At 49.9% G+C, this 18,065-nt stretch overlaps 1 protein-coding gene across 1 annotated transcript; it reads left to right on the forward strand.

Moving 5' to 3' along the window:
- Window positions 1-10,622: 10,622 nt before the first annotated feature.
- On the forward strand, window positions 10,623-17,809 carry NFE2 (nuclear factor, erythroid 2). Its single transcript, XM_004429148.2, has 3 exons — window positions 10,623-10,801; window positions 15,163-15,332; window positions 16,525-17,809. The coding sequence occupies exons 2-3, from the start codon at window positions 15,219-15,221 to the stop codon at window positions 17,530-17,532; spliced, it is 1,122 nt and encodes a 373-aa protein (XP_004429205.1). The 5' UTR covers window positions 10,623-10,801; window positions 15,163-15,218; the 3' UTR covers window positions 17,533-17,809.
- Window positions 17,810-18,065: the final 256 nt, after the last annotated feature.

Raw genomic sequence — 18,065 nt, forward strand, 5'->3', positions numbered from 1 at the left:
CTAAATTCATATGACAAAAATTAACTATTTTAAAGTGTACAATTCAGTGGCGTTAAGTACATTCATAATATTGTGCAACTACCACGTCTATCTAGTTCCAAAACATTTTCATCACCCCCAAAGAAAACCTGGTACCCATTAAACAGCCACTCCCAATTTCCCCCTCCCCCAACTCCTGGCAACCACCAATTTGCTTTCTGTCTCTATGGATATTTCAAATAAATGGAATCATATAATATGTGACCTTTGCCATCTGGCTTCTTTCACTTAGCAGAATGTTGTCAAGGTGCATCCATTTTCTAGCATATATCAGCATTTTATTCCTTTTCATGGCCATATAATTTTCCATTGCTCAGTATACCCTGTTTTGTTTGTCCATTCAATTGATGGACATGTTTAGATTTTTTCTACCTTCTGGCTATTGTGAATAGTGCTGCTATGAACATTTGTGTAACAAATATTTGAGTACCTGTTTTCAGTTCTTTTGGATATATACCTAGGAGTGGAATTGCTAGGTCATATGGTAATCCTATGTTTAACTTTTTGAGGAACCGCCAAACTATTTTCCACGGAAGCTGTACCATTTTACATTCCCAGCAGCAAGGTATGAGGATTCTAATTTTTCCACATCTTCACTAACATTTATTATTTTTCTCTTTTTTTTTTTACAGCCATCCTAGTTGGTGTGAAATGGTGTTTCATTGTGGTTTTGATTTGCATTTCCCTAATGACTAATGATTTGAGCATCTTTTCATGTGCTTCTTGGCCATTTGTGTATCTTCTTTGGAGAAATGTCTATTCAAGTCATTTACCCATTTTTTAATTGGGTTATTTGTCTTTTTGTTGTTGAGCTCTAAGAGTTCTTTATATATTCTGGATACTAAAACTTTAATATGATTAATTTGACAACTGTGTGTGTAGGAAGGATTGGAAGAGAGGTGGAAGGCAGAAAGACCAACTAGGAAGCCATTGCAGTTCTTCAGGCTGCAGTGAACACAAAACGGTAACAGGAAAATGCCCCCCAAAGATTGTGTACCACAAGTGAAATTAGGAAAAGTCAGAGAGTAATGGATGAGATCACCCACGTGTAGAAGTAGCAAATGACCTGGTGTAGTTTCAGAAAAGCATAATTCTATCAAAATATCTAAAGCTCTAGCAGTCTAATCACTTAAAGTAAAATGGCTGGAGCCCTAACACAATCAAACGCTAACCCAATCAAGTATAATAAAATGGCTGAAGTGAACAGGAACGGAATCCATTGTGTTAACTTGGCTGGAGCAGAAACCCAATCAGTTGAATTGTACCTGGTCTTCACAGAAGGGGGAGATATAATCCCTCCTCCCCAACCGAAAAAACAGAAATGTTGTCAACATTTCTCCAGTGACATTTAGGGAAGAAGATTCCCTGTTTGGCTGGCACAAGTGAATCTTATACATTTATAAAGGAGATGGATGCAGTTCTATTAGCCATTAAAATTTTCTAACTAATTCCACTTGTTCACTAAGCAACCTTCTAATTATCATATTTGTCTTCTTCCAAAATCGTCAACTATTTTGATCAGCCAATAGGATTGTCTTGGCTACTGTGAGTTTTATGTAGAACTATGTAAATCAACCATGTGGCTTATATATCATGCTCTTTTAAGTTTGGTCAGCATAAGTGAGTTCTCCCAAGATGAATTAATTGACCAAAATCAACTTCTGGGCCTTCAAGCTGAGGCTCAGATCCAGAAGAAAAATCAACAATGCTTCTATCTCTTGTCACTCTTATATCAACCCAGGTGTGAAAGGAGCCTTATTTCATGTACTCAGAGAGATAGTGAGAGGAGTTTTTTGTTGTTTTGTTTTTCCATTTTAGAGTGAAACCAGAGACTCAGAAAAGTGATTCAAGTTGCCCAGGGCCACACACAGTTCACCCGAATTAGGTGTTAAGCACTCTGACTCCCAGCCTAGGGTTGCTCTGCCTCTTGCTAAAGCCATCATACACTGCTTCTACTCCAGCCACTGCAGAACTGGAAACAGCACTAACAGTGGTCATCACAGACAGCAATGTCGGCAGCCACAGCTGTTGACTGGAGACGTGGGTCCCCTCCACAAGATGACTGATGAGGACACCTCAAGTCTCAGGCGCTGAGTGGGGCACTCCTGAAAGTGAAGCAGGTCTTGGGGAGACAATAGACGAAGGGAGCATCTTTCTGACCTAACAGCAGTCTGGCTTTATCTCTGAGGTGTAGGAGGTGTCTCCCCGACACAGGACTATGATGAAACTTAAGACCACAAAAAGGAAGCTTCCTGGGGTTGTATAGCTGCTGCTTTCATCCAAGGGAATGGGCTGGGTGTGCTACCTGGATGAACTCTTAAGACCACCACCTTGCGATCCAGCTCTCCCTCTGAATTATTCTCCCACTCTTCCTTAGGATCGAATCCACGTAGTCAGCTATATAGAAGGCAACCTTCGTGTGGTGCAGAATTGAATGTTAGCTAGGCACTCAAAGGAATCTAATTCTGTCATCTCTTCACAGAGCTGAGAGGGGATGGCTTTATTCAGGAAGAGGGACACTTCTTTCATCTTAAGAAGGTAGAAGGCTGAGCACGTAGGAACAGATGCAGGTAAGCTGGTGGATTTGGTATTGGAAAAATAAGGCAGTCTCATCTAATTGCATCTATTCTATCAATGAAATATGAGGCAAGGTCATCTGCTGAGAGGGAAGCAAGCGGAGGGGGTATTGGAGATTTCAGAAGAGAGAAGGTATGAAACAGTTATTGAGCAGAGTAGAAAAGAGAATTTACCAGGAAAATGTAGAGTTATTGGGCAATGTTCAGTTTTTTGGACATAAATTTACAGTGAATATAGTCAGCAGGATTCTGATATTTTCTCCATCAATGTTTAGCTGCCCGGGTATAGAGGTAGAGAAGCTAAATTGTTGGATTTAACCAGAATTGGTTTTTTTTCCTGAAAAAAGTTCAATACAGAGGAAAAGGGGCAAGGAAGTTAACAGTGTCTGTAAGCTCATAGTTCTGGATATAATGGGGAGTGGGTGGATTATTTAAAAAATAAAACGGAAACACAATACTGATGGTTTAGAGGTCCTTGAGGGAGGAAGATGTTAGGAGAGAGGAAGCGTGTTAGGGAATGAGAAGGAAACACAGAAAATAGTAAACAGTGGGTGAGGTGCTTGAACATTTCAGAGGATTTTATCTGGATTGAATTGTTCTAGCTTTCTTTTCCTTTCCAACCCTTGGTTTTTCCTTATTTCTTCTTTCTACCTCTCCTCCCACAAGAGAAAAAGAAGCAATGAAGTCTGCTCTCCATTTCCTGTCTCAGTGACTGGGCTGCTGGCTCTCCATCAATCCTCTCCACCAATCCTCCATATGGATCTCTCTCTTTCTCTGTCTCTTCAGTCTGTCTGGTTTTTTTGTGTGTGTGTGTGAGGAAGACTAGCCCGGAGCTAACATCCATTGCCAATCCTCCTCTTTTTTTGCTGAGGAAGATTGGCCCTGGGTTAACATCCCTGCCCATCTTCCTCTACTTTATATGGGACGCCACCACAGCATGACTTGACAAGGGGTGCATTGGTCCGCGACTGGGATCCGAACCCGTGAACCCCGGGCCACCAAATTGGAGCACGCAAACTTAACCGCTACGGCCACCGGGCCAGCCCCTGTCTCTTCAATCTGGAAAAGGAAAGCTGATAGTTAGGGAATGATGAGACCAGGAGCCCTATGCCTCCTCCTCTTGGGTGTCTCATTCTCTGGCAAGTGGTCTCTTTGGGGAAAACATTGCCAGGGGCAGCGGCAATCAGGTTATGAGCATGGTTTCAGCTGCAACCAGAGAGAACACAGACAAGAAGAACTGCTGACAGGGAGAGTGTGAGGTCCCGGTGTGGACAGCCTTCTTGGGGAGAGCTTTAAACACAAGAGAACTTGGGAAGGGGCTCAGAGGCACAGGGGAAATTAGGTGTCCTTCATCCCTGTGTCTCCACGTGATGTACATGAGACTTGGAGAATCAAAGGGGCCCAGGCTCACCACAGTGAAAAGAACCCCCGGATGCCCCCTCCTTGTTAGTTTTGGCCAAGTGGTTACTCCTAGAGGTTGGAAGCCCCTCAGTAAAGCCCTCTGAGTTTTCCCAGAACAGGTCAGCCTACCTGCCCCTGAGTGCTTTGAGGGAGAGGGCTATCTGGGAACTTCGATTGGCAGCTAGACTCCTGGCAGGGAGTGGGCCTGGCCCTGGTCACATGACCTACCCTGCTGTCCCAGGAATCTGCAGGAAGCTTCCTCTCCATCCAAACTTCTTTTTACAACCCTGGGACTCCCATACGCTATAACTGATCAAAGCTTTATAGACGTTTCCCCCACAACTGTGCATTTACATATATTGTATCTTCTGCCTGGAATGCTGTCCCCCATTTTTCTCCCTAGAAAATTCAGATTCTTCCATCTTTCAAGAGTAGTTGAAAGGTTACCTCCTCTCTGAGGCCTTCCCTGAGACAGTTAGTTGCTCCTTTTTCTTTGCTCCCAAAAAACTTAATTTATTTATTCTCACATCACTAGCCTCATCCATTTGTCTGTTTATATGTGTGTCTGCACCATTAGACTGTGAGCACCCAAAGGCAAGGAGCACACCTTGATTATCTTGGTATCCTCCAAATTTAGCAATTTGCTAAATACTCTATAAATATTTGTTGAGTGAGTAACAGTATATAGTACTCAGAACTAAACACCTAGAGGTATATATAAAAAAAGACAAGAATAAAATGCAATCCTTCTCAATAAGAAGTTTATCTATTAGTTAACAATAATTTAGGGCCGGCCCCGTGGCTTAGCGGTTAAGTGCGCATGCTCTGCTGCTGGCGCCCGGGGTTCGGATCCTGGGCACGCACCGATGCACCGCTTCTCCGGCATACTGAGGCCGCGTCCCACATACAGCAACTAGAAGGATGTGCAGCTATGACGTACAACTATCTACTGGGGCTTTGGGGGAAAAAATAAATAAAATTAACAATAATTTAATTGAATAATTTAATATATTTAATTATTTAATAATAATATTAGATGTACCATATACGTGCCATTTAATAGTGCTTACTATGTCCCAGGCACTGAATCACTGAATTAAACACACACACCCAGTTTTTAACTCATTTACTTCTTACAGTAACATGTAAGATAAGTATTATTATTACCCCCAAATTACAGATGGGTAAAATTAGGCTCAGAAAGATTAAAGAATTTGTTTGAGATCTCAAAGTGACTGTCAGAGTCCAGGTTTGAGTGCAGGCATTTCTGACTCTAAAACTCATGCTCTTAACCATTATACCATGGTGCCTGAGACAAGTTTTATACAATACAGTTTATACCATCACTGTTACAGGATGACATAATAAAACACAAAGTCATATGGTTCAATTAGAAAATAAAATATTTAGGGGCCAGCCCAGTGGCGCAGCAAAGTGTGTGTGCTCCACTTCGGCGGCCCAGGGTTCGCAGGTTTGGATCCTGGGCGCGCACTGACGCACTGCTTGTCAAGCCATGCTGTGGCGGCATCCCATATAAAGTAGAGGAAGATGGGCACGGGTGTTAGCCCAGGGCCAATCTTCCTTAGAAAAAAGAGGAAGATTGGCATTGCATGTTAGCTCAGGGCTAGTCTTCCTTACACACACACAAAAAAAATAGAATAAAAAAATAAATAAAATATTTAAATGAGGTTTGATTAATTCTCTGGTACATATAATAATTGCAAAAGGAGTTACACAAGAGAAATATGTGTAGGGCTGAGGTAGCCAGCAAAAGTGTTGTGGAGATAGAACTGGACCTGAGCTGGGCCGTGGAGAGTGGGTCAGAGGAAGGGAACCAACATTAGCGTACTTTCTGTATAATAAACACTGTATGTACGTTATCTCATCTGATCCCTCACAACAACCTGGGATGGAAGCTCCGTTCTGCCCGTTTACCAAGGGGAAACTGAGGCTCAAAGAGGTTAAATAATTTACTCAAGTCCACACTGCTAAGGGTTGAGCTGAGACTCAAATCCAGATCTCTCTTCCACTCCACACTGCCTCAGGTTGGTAGAAAGGGCCAAGGAGAGTGTTCTGATGGAGGGGAGCAGCAGGAGTGAGGAGAGTTGGCTGGAATGAGCAGGATGCCTGTGAAAAGGAGGAAATAGTCAGACATCAAGCCTTCCATCCTCTGAGGAGCAGTGGGTGGGACTTCCTAGGCAGCTCCGCCCACTGCAGAGGATTGCAACAGGGTGAGGTGTGGGTAGGGGTTCTGGGGTTCCTGGAAGGTGAATGAAGCCCATAAGCTTGGCACTGTGCCCATCGTGTGGCTAAAACTGGCCCTGCCCAATAGTCCTGGGGTGGGGGAGCCATGCCTGAGGTCTTGTTCCTGGAAGTCTGGCCACCACCCACCCCCCCAACCTGACACTGCTGCATCCTAGCCCTGCTTCTCTTCCAGAATCAGGCTGCCCGCTGGCCTCGGGTCTGTCCCAAGCATCTCTCTACCAGAGTCTGGCTTCCAGAGAGACTCTTCTCAGTTCCTCAAGCCCCTGAGGCACTCTTGCCTCTAGGTTTCTAAGCTTCCATCTCCTAATAATAAGATTCATTTTCTTATTGATCTCATTTTATCTCCCCAACAACTCCACTAAATAGGTATTATCATCATCATCTGCTTTTTTCAGGTGAAGAAACAAAGCTCAGAAAGGTTGTGTTGCCCAAAGTCACACAACCAGTAAATGCGGGGACTCAAGATTCAAGATCTGGTCCTCCTCCCTCCTTCTACCACACACTACCTGCTTCTCTCTCTAGATTTAGAATTAAGCCCCAGGGGTTATTTCTTCTGAGTTATTCTGGACTCATCTATCAGCCTTCATCCATTTTGGGTTCAGTGCTAGGCTCTGCTAGCAGAGCATAACTCTTAGATGCCAGGGTTTGGGAACCTCAGTCCTACCCAGCTCCCTGGACCCTTGAGAGCCGCAAGCTCTTTTGGCCTGAGAGTGGGGCTCGGTGTTCCCTCAACTCCTGAGTCAATCCTCTGAGAACTCTTATCTGTGGAAAGGAACCTCCTCAAAGACTTTTTTATCCTATCCTATCCTATCCCTACCCAAACTAGAACACAAGGAAAAAATAACGGATGGCTTGGGAGATCTGGCTCCACGATCTGGGCCTCAGTTTATAATTACCCCCTCCCTTACTTTAGTAAGAAGGGCCTCACTATTCCCTGGTCCCAGACCCCCTCCATCACCTCCCCCAGCCATCCGGGGTAACCGCCAGGCTCTGCTGCCTAGGATAACGCCCAGCCCTCCCCTTGTCCCCTGTGGCTGGCTCCTCTTTCCGTCTGTTGAGAGAGGAAGCCAGGGGGTGGCGGGTGCAACCCTGCAGGGCACTGATAAAGGGCCAGCCCTGCCCCCGCCCCTTGGGGCCACTGTGGTCAGACCAGCAGGCAAGCAGGCAAGGCAGCCAGCTCCCTCTGGGACCCAGGCCCTCCCCTGGTTCCAGCTCTACCCGCCCCGCCCTACTCGGGAAGCTGGTTGCATAACCCAGTGGGGTGTTTGGCAACATTGCTTGTGGCTTGACCTGATGCTGGTGGTGGTGTGCACACACGTTGGGGTGAGGGTGAGGGTGAGGGTGGATTGAGCAGGGGTGGCAACAAGTCCGCCTTGTGGGGGTGGGTGAGCAGCATGGATGGAGAATGGTATGACAGCAAAGATATGTGGCCACGTTTTTCTCCAGATTCTCTCTCTGCTACCTTTGCTTAAGTGGGAGAATCTTGGGGATAGAAAAATCATAAGTATCCTGCCTTGCCAAGCCACAGGCACTACCCACCCCGTTCAGGCTCCTAATCCCCTGCTAATCGTACATCAAGCAAAGGAGACTTATGGTAGAAGGCTGTTGACTCTGGATATGAGAAATCTGAGAGGAGGGGGCTAAAGGAACCATTCCTGCCCCTGGGGCTGTAAAGGGTGTTCTAGAGGCAGGGCACAGTCTGGGAACCGCAGTAACGGCCTCTTACTACAGGAGGGGAGTGGGGGTGAGGTGGAGAGACACCTCCGCCTGGCCAGTTGCCTAAGTGAAGGCTGTCTATGCACTTAGTTCACCCTACGTGACCATGTCTGTCCCCCTAACTAAGCAGTAAACTGCTTCAAACACTTCTACGAATGCCTGTTGCTTATGGGATGAAATACAACCTCCCTGGTTTAACTTTCGACACCTGACAACCTAGCCCCAAACTTCCCAAGCTTATCTTTACTACTTCCTATCCCTGCACCCCACCCTAGTAAACCCAAAGTACTACTCTGTGTCTTATGCCTCTGTGCCTTCACATCTTTGCTCAGAATACCCTTCTCCCCTTCTCTGCCTGGTGAACCCCTAGTCATTCTCCATAGCCCAGCTCCATCGTCACCTCCTCCAGGAGGCCTTCTCTGAATTTCACCAGGCAGAAATTAATCTCCATAGCACTTTACATGGACCTTTACTAATGTAATTCCCCAACTAGACTGTGAATGAGGACATAGACCATGTCTTATTCATCTTTGTGTTCCTGGAATGTAAAACATAGTAGACATTCAGTAAATATTTGTTGAATGAATGATGAGGCTTGTGTTATCCATGGTTGTATCTGCAATGCCACAAACGGTGTCCTGAATTGTAGTTTTCATTCAATAAATGTTTGTTGACTAGCCGTGACCTGATGTTATTTAATCAGCCACAAGTGTGACTATCACCACCCCTCATCCCCCTCTGAGGGCCCAAATAAGTATGAAAGTGAGCTATATCTGAATGCCCATGTATGTGACCCAGATTCATGCCCAGGCCATCCAGAGATTCTGAACCCACATGTAACCTGCAATAAAGCCCTGGGTCACCTCCTGTCCTACACTGATCATGCACAGAGAATCATGACCTCCTAGGACAGGGATGAAATTCAAAACATTTAACCACGGGTTTGGCATGGGCGTTGATCAATCCCGCACACGGGCTGCAAGGAGGCTGCAAAGAGGAGGTGTCACATTGCCTCTTGAGTTGCTTGGTTGTGTTGCTGGGTTGTGGGGAGTCCTGAGAGAGAACTGGAGTGGCTGATACAGTGGTGGAGAACACTTGGAGAATTCCCAGCAGCTATTCTTTATCAACTGGGACAGCACATTTTCATTATTTTAACAGTGAACACAGTCCTGTCAGAGAATGCTGGCTGAATGCCAGCCCTGCCTTAGGCTGTCACCTGTCTGCCTCCTCAGTCTTTAATTGTTTCCAATTTAACTTGAACACCATAAGAAGAAACAATAGAGAAAAAGTATAAGCTGCAGCTGTAAGGACTGAAGCTAGACATAGGAAGGACTTTCCTTAAAGCTGAAAGCAAATAAAAGGTAGGAGGAAGCAAGACTCTTTTCTCCTAGTCTCTGGAAAGAGATCTGTTTGACCTGGGACTTGGGTTGTGTGTTGGAGGCAAAAAGATGAATAAGTGACTTCTGGGGGTACTTACTGGCCTGACACAGAGCTGCTGTGGGTGCTGGGGGATGGACCTGATATCCTACACACGTGTCCTGACCTGTCCAGGGTATGTGGCTGCCATGTGGCTGGGGTGCCTTGCCTGGAAGAAAGGAGGACAGAGGGCACCCAGGGTCTCTTTAAGGAAGGTGAATAATGTCCCTGCCGGGTACCCCCCTCCAACTCCCCTCACACACTGACAACAAACCTGGCCAAGAAAAAGGTCTTTGTCCTAGGACGTCTGAGGCTGTGGGGGAGGGGAGAAGGCGACAGGTGAAAGGACACATCAAAGCAGCCAGCTGCCCCTCCTCCCCAAAACAGCTGCCCGACCCCTTTCCCAGAACCCAGCTTTCCTTAAATAAAAGCAGTGCAGGGGCCAGCCCCGTGGCTTAGCGGTTAAGTGCGCGCGCTCTGCTACTGGCAGCCCAGGTTCCATCCCGGGCGCACACCGACGCACGGCTTGGCCGGCCATGCTGAGGCAGCGTCCCACATACAGCAACTAGAAGGATCTGCAACTATGACATACAACTATCTACTGGGGCTTTGGGGGAAAAAGGAGGAGGATTGGCAGTAGATGTTAGCCCAGGGCCAGTCTTCCTCAGCAAACAGAGGGGGATTGGCATGGATGTTATCTCAGGGCTGGTCTTCCTCACACACACAAAAATAATAAAATAAAATAAAAGTAGTGCCCTAAATGCCCACCTGCCTAAACAGCTGGGAGGCAAGACACCTGGTCCTTTTCTTCAGCTACCCTCCACCTTGCCATGACTCAGTTTCCCTGTCCCTAAGAGAGTCAAGGGGCCAGAGGGAAGGAGGTTACAATTTGTATAGAGTTTGGACGTCACTTTGGAGTGGACCATCGGTTAGAATTCATCATATGCATGGGAGAAACGCAGACCTCGCTGGCCTCCTCGGCTCCAAGGGAGGGCTGGGAGAGGCTTGGAGCCATGCGTGCCCCGCCGGCCGGGAGCAAGGTGGGGGCGGGGTGTGGGCAGAAACCACACCGGGCTCAAGTTTCCTCTCTTGGACAGAAAGGGCAGGAGGAGAGGAGGGCCACGGGGAAAGGGGAGGGTTGGAGGAAGGACGGAGAACTCAGGCCGAGGGCTTCAGAGAGGAGGCTGGTGCGCCGCCCCGGAGCTCCGCGCTCAGCCCAGCCTCCACGCTCAGCGCTCAGCAATGGCCCGGGGGCGGGGCACGGCCCTCCCCGGTTCTCAGAGGTAGCAGGGATCCTCACCTAGGAGGTGTCAGCCCAGGCCCAGCCTCCCCAGAGACAGCACCCGGAGCCTCATCTCTCTCCTCTCCCTGCTCGGACCCTGCCACAGGTGCCTGAGGGGCGGGGTGGGAGGGAGATTCCAGTGGGATCCAGGGGCAGGCTGGGGAGGTGGAGGAGGGGGCAGAGAGAGAAAATAACCAACTTTCCGCACATTCCTAGGAGATCTCAGACCTTCCCAGGCTGTCCCTGGTTTAGGAATTTGACATCCTTGGGAACTCCTCTGGGAGAAGACCTAGATGGCTTCCTGAGCGTTCTGGGATTCTTGGGGTGAAAGGCTGTGGGTGGGGACCAGAGAGTGGTCCCTGAGGGGCTGGGAAGTGACCCTGAGTAACCCTTCAGCAGGCTGTCTGCCCTGGGATAGACTCTGAGGTATATAGCGCTGCCCTTTCCCCTACTCCATTCCATCATGCTGCCCTGTCCAGCCAGCTGGGAAGGTTTGGGGGCAGCTGAGGAATTGGAGACACAGGATGCTTGGCAGGCTGAGAAGTGTTGCAGCAGGATGGGGGGTGGAGGTAGGGGGTGCTCAGTTCTTGCCTACCTTTGCCCCTCTCTTCTCTGGCCCCAGGCAGTAGGGATCAGCTGGAACTGGAAGGGAGAGGAAGAAGGCATCCCATCCCCAGTGTAGTTCCTTCCAACTGGAAATCTTGGCAGCTTGAGAGGTAGGGGCTGGGAAGCAGTAGAAGAGAAGAGGGGAGGCATCAGGTCTGCTAGGGCTGGGATTCCCTAGTCATTGGCCCCCAAAGGACTGGAGTTTGGGGTATGGGGACCGAGTGACAGGATGGAGAAACTTGTCCTTCTCTCCCTTGTTCCCATACACCTGTTTGAATCATGTATGCCTCCAGGAGACTGAATCTCACTCTGGTCAAATCTCCCTCTTTCTCTCTCACTCTCTCCCCCTCCCTCCCTCCCTCCCTGCCTCCCCTTTTCCTCCATTCTGTTTGTTTCTCTCTCACCTCTGTGTGCCTCTCCCTCTTTGGGGATTCTTCCTAATCTTTCTAAATAGGTTGCTCACCTGCCACTCCACACCCCAAGTTTCACTGATCCCTCATCATCCTTTCACTGCCCCTATTGACACTTGGAGAGGCAGGGTGGGGTGGTCTAATGAGCCTCTGAACAGGGTCCCAGAGGCAAACCCCCTATTGATCTCCCCCCTTGTCAAGGTTGTTAGAGCCCTGGGGCTGCAGTTGAGACCAAATGCCTTCCTCTCCCCAGCATCCCTCCCTAAATCGTCCTCATCCCATATCCCTAAGCATAAAGCTCCATGTCATTCTATGAGTCCTCAGGGATTGTGACAAAGATCTTTCTGGATAGGCCTATCAGGATGAGAGTAAAGAGGATGGACTGTAGTCCCTGGAGATGGCTCCAGTCCTACCTGATACATAATGTTGGGGAGTAAGATGGCTGTGACCTCAAAGTGTGGGCTGAACTGGAAAGTGGGAACTGTTAATTGTAAAAGAAAAGGGACACAGAGAGGCCCGCTGCACTTTCCCAGTATCTCTCTAGTTTCTGCACCCTCTATGATGTTCTATTTGATCCGTTTCTGACTATACCGTCCTCCCTGATCTATATCACTGGCTGCCAGCCCCCTGGCCAGTCATCAGGATGGTAGGCTCCTAAGACCCAGAGGGGCCTATGCCTGGTATATAGACCACCACCAGTCCCTGAGTGTCTAAGGAAAAACATACTACAGTCATGCGCCGCATAATGACGTTTTGGTCAACAGTGGACCGCATAGACGATGGTGGTCCTATAAGATTAGTGCCATAATGACGTTTTGGTCAACAGTGGACCGCATAGACGATGGTGGTCCTATAAGATTAGTGCCATATAGCCTAGGTGTATAGTAGGCTATACCATCTAGGTTTGTGTAAGTACATTCTATGATGTTCGCACAACAACAAAATCGCCTAACAATGTATTTCTCAGAATATATCCCCGTTGTTAAGAGATGCATGACTGTACTCCCCTTTGACCTGGTGCAAACTTGCCACTGCACTAGAGAGCTGGTTGGAGCTGATCCAGAAGTTCTCCTCAACTCCCCCTTCCCCAACCTCCTGTCTCTCCTTGCTCCCCTTTTGAGTTCTCATTTCCCTGTCCAAGCTGAGGAGGAGATGGAGCTGAGTTTAGTAGTTCTCAATTGGGGGGTGGACTTCTGGCATCAGAAACACCAGGGCACTTGTTAAAATGCTGAATGCTGGGTACCCGCACCTTCAATTCAGTAGGTCTGGGGTGGGAGGCTTTCAGGAGTCTGTGTTTACTAGTCCCTTGGGGGAATGTGGTGCACAATAAAGTTTGTGACTGCTTGAGCCAGATGCAGTCTACTGCCTCTCACAGCAAGGATGTTCTCTAGTTCCGTCTCCGTTTAACCAAGGAGACTGAATATGAAGCGATGCGCCCAAGGTCATGCATCTGGAAGGCCAGAGAACCTGGTCTCCCGCCTCCTAGGGCAGGGTCTTTGTACTGCACCTAAGAGTCAGATCCGGGAAGGTATAAGGAGGGACAAGGGGTGGGGGTGTGTGTGAAGGACTATGAGGCAAGAGTCATCGTCCCTGCCCCCTAAACCCCTTCTCCATTCACTTTGCCTTTGAGCAATTTCCGCCAGAACCTGGGTGCGGGAGGGTGGGGTTCCGGTGTTGAAATGGCATCCTGGACAGACATAAACACCCCACCCACTCTGCCCACTGGCCAAGGGCCTGTGCCTACACCAACTCCCAGCTCCCAGAGGACAGCAGTATAACAAAGGGGTGGGGGCAGGGGCTAAGGGAGATCCTCCTTCAAAAGGAGAATTTGCAGCTGTCACTAATTTTGTGGTAAGTCAAAGAGTGGATTCCATATTAAATAGCTGTGATAGGCCATCTTTGTGGTGATCTAAGGTCATGCAATTTGAGGTCGGATGACCTCTGATGTCCTATCCTTTGTCCTTCTATAAGTTTCCCCTACTCCTAGCCTGCCCCCTTTAGTTATATGGCAGAGGTGGGGTGTGGTGTCTGGCCCTAAGAGATCAGGAGGCCCCTGCCAAATCTACTTGAAATCTCTTGCTGGAGGCAGGGAGAGCAGATACAGGAGAGCTAGGTGTCAGGGACTAGGGAGGTAGGATGAGGAGAGGGGCTGACAGAGAGGGGAAGATGAAGGCAGGGGTGAGAGTTTGCTGAGAACCTTAAGCCGTCCAAGGAGAAAGGGACCTCTGGGTTCAACTTGTCCAACTCCCTGGATTTATAAACGAAGAAACAGAGGCTCAGAGAAGTGTGATGGCTTGCCCAACATCACACTGCTGCTTTGTGGCTGACCTGTAGCTAGAGCCCAGATCAGAAGAAAAGGTGCTGGAGGGGAGTGTGTCTCCAAGGCTCTACAGAGATATTCCCCAGAAGAAGAGAAAAGAGACTGCAATTCCACAGAAGGAATTGACTGATGTAGACCACCAACAGAGGCTTGGAGTGTGGAGACACAGGAGTGGGATGGGAAGGCACCTGGAAGGCAGTATAGGCTAGCAGAGTCAGCCAGTATAGATTCCGGACCTGCCCCTGCTATTTACCGGCTTGGGTCTCAATTTCTGAATGGACCTTACAGAATCTTTATGAAAATCAATCTTTCTGAATGGACCTTATAGAGAATCTTTGCGAAAATCAATCTCATAAACTAATGCTTGTAAAACGCCAGCACAGTTCTTGACAAATGCTTAATGAGTCTTTGCTATGGTTGTTATATTACCTTAGGAGAGAAAAGACTCCTGGCTGTGTGGGTTGGGCTATGGCCAAGATGACCCTGTGGGGACACAGGGCAGAGGTCCGGTGTCTCCAGGGACCATTCCTCCTCTGCTGCCTGCAGCTGATAAACCTCTTATCTGGCCCAGGCAGAGGAGCCCAGGGCCAGGATAGGAGGAGAGGGCAGGGCTGCTATCACCCACCAGGCCTGGGCCATATCTCAGGGAAGGGGAGGGGCTGTCTGCTTGGCTCTTCCCATAACACACTCCTTGGGGATCCCCAAGCACTCACTGTCATCTTGGGAAGAAAAGATCCTAAAACAGAACAGAGGAGGAAAGCAGGATTGATCCCTGATGTTGCCCCAGAAAATGGGAAAACCCCCCCAGAAGACATGACTTCTGCCCTGGCCAGTGATACATTTTTGGGGAATAAGAAGTAGGGTGAAGAGAAGGCATCTTGTCTGAAAAAAAGGTAAAAACCTACTGTGCTCCCAAAGGAGCTGACTACAGCCACAGCAGGTGAGGTGGAGCTCTCACTGCAGAAAAAGACTTTCTAGCTTAAGGAGTTGGTTGATGAGTCCAGCCAGAGTTGGGGGATGAGGTCTCTCTTTCTCTCAGGTGAAGCTGGAGGGAGCCTCTCCATGGAGGCAGGACAAAATTGCTGACCCCTAGCAGGAGACACCCTAACCCCCATTTCTCCTTCAACACAGGTTGCTGGGGCTGTTTGGGCTTTGGGGGACCCTGGACCAGGCCCTGGCCCAGTAGGATGCCCCCGTGTCCTCCCCAGCAGAGCAGGAACAGGGTGACACAGCTGCCCACTCCAGAGCTGGGCGAGATGGAACTGACTTGGCAAGAGATCATGTCCATCACTGAGCTGCAGGTGAGCAGGGTTGGGGTGGGGGCGGGGGGCGGGGTGAGGAAGGAGAGAAGCAGAGAGTCTGGCTGGGACTGAGGCAGGGGGCTGGAGCAAGCAGGGCTCAGGGTCTCAAGCTGGAAATGTTCCAGGCACTGGAAAAGGAAGGGCTGGAGTAGGAGGGCGCTCTGGATCAATGTGCAGAACACTGAGAGGCTGGGGTGTGGGTGAGCAGGGGAGAGGAGTGGTGGGGAGGAAGGATCTGATTGGGGGCATAAGCTCTCAGCGGCCACTCTGCTCGCATCTCTCTACCCCACCTCCCATCCCTGCCTTCCTTTTCTCACCTTCTTCCCTTCTGACCTCCCTCTCTTCCAATCCTGCCCATCTTCTTTCTTCGTTTCCTCCCCCTGCCCTCAGCAGCTGGGCCCCTTTCCCCCAGGTAGCAGAGTAGTAAGGGGCCTCGGGAAGGGGGGTCAGACTATGCCGGGGTCCTCTCCTGCTAGTTGGACAAAAGGGTGTCTGTTGGTCTAACAATGATGCCTTTGTCCCCAGCTGGGCTGGAGCAGAGTGGCTCCCCGACGTGGGTTGGGGGCCCTGTTTCCAGCATGTTCTCTCCTCCTTTCTGCACCTGGGCAGGGACGGAGGGACTGAAGAGGAGAGGGTAGAGCTTGTGCCAGCTCCCCAAGGTGCCTCTTAGCCCCTAGACCTGGCTCTGTGCCTGCCCCCTTTCTCTCTCCTGCCACCATATCTGGGCCCTCAGGATCTGCCCTAAGCCCTCCTCCCACACAGCAGCTCCCTCTGCTGGGCACCCTGCGTATGGCCAGGGGCTGAACTTGACCCCTTGACCCTAGATAACCACAGCAGGAAAGGGTTCCGAGGGGTCGTCTTGGATAACAACTCCTTGTCTTCCTGAAGGAAATAAGGGGACATGAGGCATTTCAACCCAGTAAGAACTTATCCTGAGGAAGAGATTCCACAATTGTTGCAACGTTAGGTAGTCCTTTCTAAAGTCTGACCTCAGAGACTTCCATGCCTGTTTAAGCTGCTCTCTTCTTGGAATAGCTGCATTGCAATTTTACAGAAAGCTTTCAATGATTGTTAGGACCTTTCTGTTCCCTTGTTGTTATCTCACTGGGTCTCTTAGAAGGCCGCAGCTTGGGCCTGAGAGAGCTGGTTCTCCTCCTCCGCCTGTCTCAGCCTCTCTGTGTCTTTCTTGCAGGGCCTGAATGCTCCAACTGAGCCATCGTTTGAGCCCCCAGCCCCAGCCCCATACCCTGGACCCCCACACCCCTCAACTTACTGCCCCTGTTCAATCCACCCGGATACTGGCTTCCCCCTTCCTCCGCCACCTTATGAGCTCCCAGCACCCACATCTCATGTCCCAGACCCCCCATACTCCTATGGTAACATGGCCATACCAGTCTCCAAGCCACTGACCCTCTCAGGCCTGCTCAGTGAGCCCCTCCCAGACCCCTTGGCCCTCCTGGACATTGGGCTGCCAGCAGGGCCACCCAAGCCCCAAGAAGACCCAGAATCAGACTCAGGATTATCCCTCAACTATAGTGACGCTGAATCTCTTGAGCTGGAGGGGACAGAGGTTGGTCGGCGGCGTGGCGAGTATGTAGAGATGTACCCGGTGGAGTACCCCTACTCGATGATGCCCAACTCCTTGGCCCACCCCAACTATGCCTTGCCGCCTGCTGAGACCCCCTTAGCCTTAGAGCCTTCCTCGGGCCCTGTGCGGGCCAAGCCCACTGCACGGGGGGAGGCGGGGAGTCGGGATGAGCGTCGGGCCCTGGCCATGAAGATCCCCTTCCCTACGGACAAGATTGTCAACTTGCCGGTAGATGACTTTAACGAGCTGTTGGCACGGTACCCGCTGACGGAGAGCCAGCTGGCACTGGTCCGGGACATCCGACGGCGGGGCAAGAACAAGGTGGCCGCCCAGAACTGTCGCAAGAGAAAGCTGGAGACTATCGTGCAGCTGGAGCGGGAACTGGAGCGGCTGGGCAGTGAGCGGGAGCGGCTTCTCCGGGCCCGAGGGGAGGCCGACCGGACCCTGGAGGTTATGCGCCAACAGCTGACGGAGCTCTACCGGGACATTTTCCAGCACCTGCGGGATGAAGCGGGCAACAACTACTCCCCTGAAGAGTATGTGCTGCAACAGGCTGCTGATGGGGCCATCTTCCTGGTGCCCCGGGGGACCAAGGTGGAGGCCACAGACTGAGCTGGCCCAAAAGGGTGGGACTGGTGATGGAGATTTCCTTCATTCCCTTCTAGTGAAGGTACTCCCCAACCCTGAGGCCCAGGAGCCGAGTTCTCTAGACCAGAAGGAACAATGGGAAACGTGGCATTTGAAAGGTCCAAGGTGTGTTCAGTGAAGCTTGCCTTGAGGCAAGTATGTGAGGGGAGGGCTGGAATCTCTCTTCCTTGATTCGGCTTCCCAGGTCTCCAACCTCCACCTCTTGTTTGAGCTTTGGTATATAAAGCACTCTACAGAAATAGCCTTCCACTGTGTCTTCCTTCTCAAGGGAGGGTGATGAAGCTGAGCACCCCTCAGAACTCACTACTTGTTGGTGGTGGGGAGGGAATCCTGCCAAGCTCATTTCTCTCCCCTGCAGCTCTGTGTAAGAGAGGTACACACGACACCTGGGCTGGAGCAGTGTGGTCTACCATCTTCATCCTCCTTTTCAGAGCCAGAGGCTATGGATGATCTGAGAAACCCCACCTTCCCTGGTGGCCCCCTATTTATAGAGCTGG

The sequence above is a fragment of the Ceratotherium simum genome, chromosome 17 (assembly GCF_057802395.1).
Source record: "Ceratotherium simum simum isolate JZ-2026a chromosome 17, ASM5780239v1, whole genome shotgun sequence".
Lineage (NCBI taxonomy): Eukaryota > Metazoa > Chordata > Mammalia > Perissodactyla > Rhinocerotidae > Ceratotherium > Ceratotherium simum.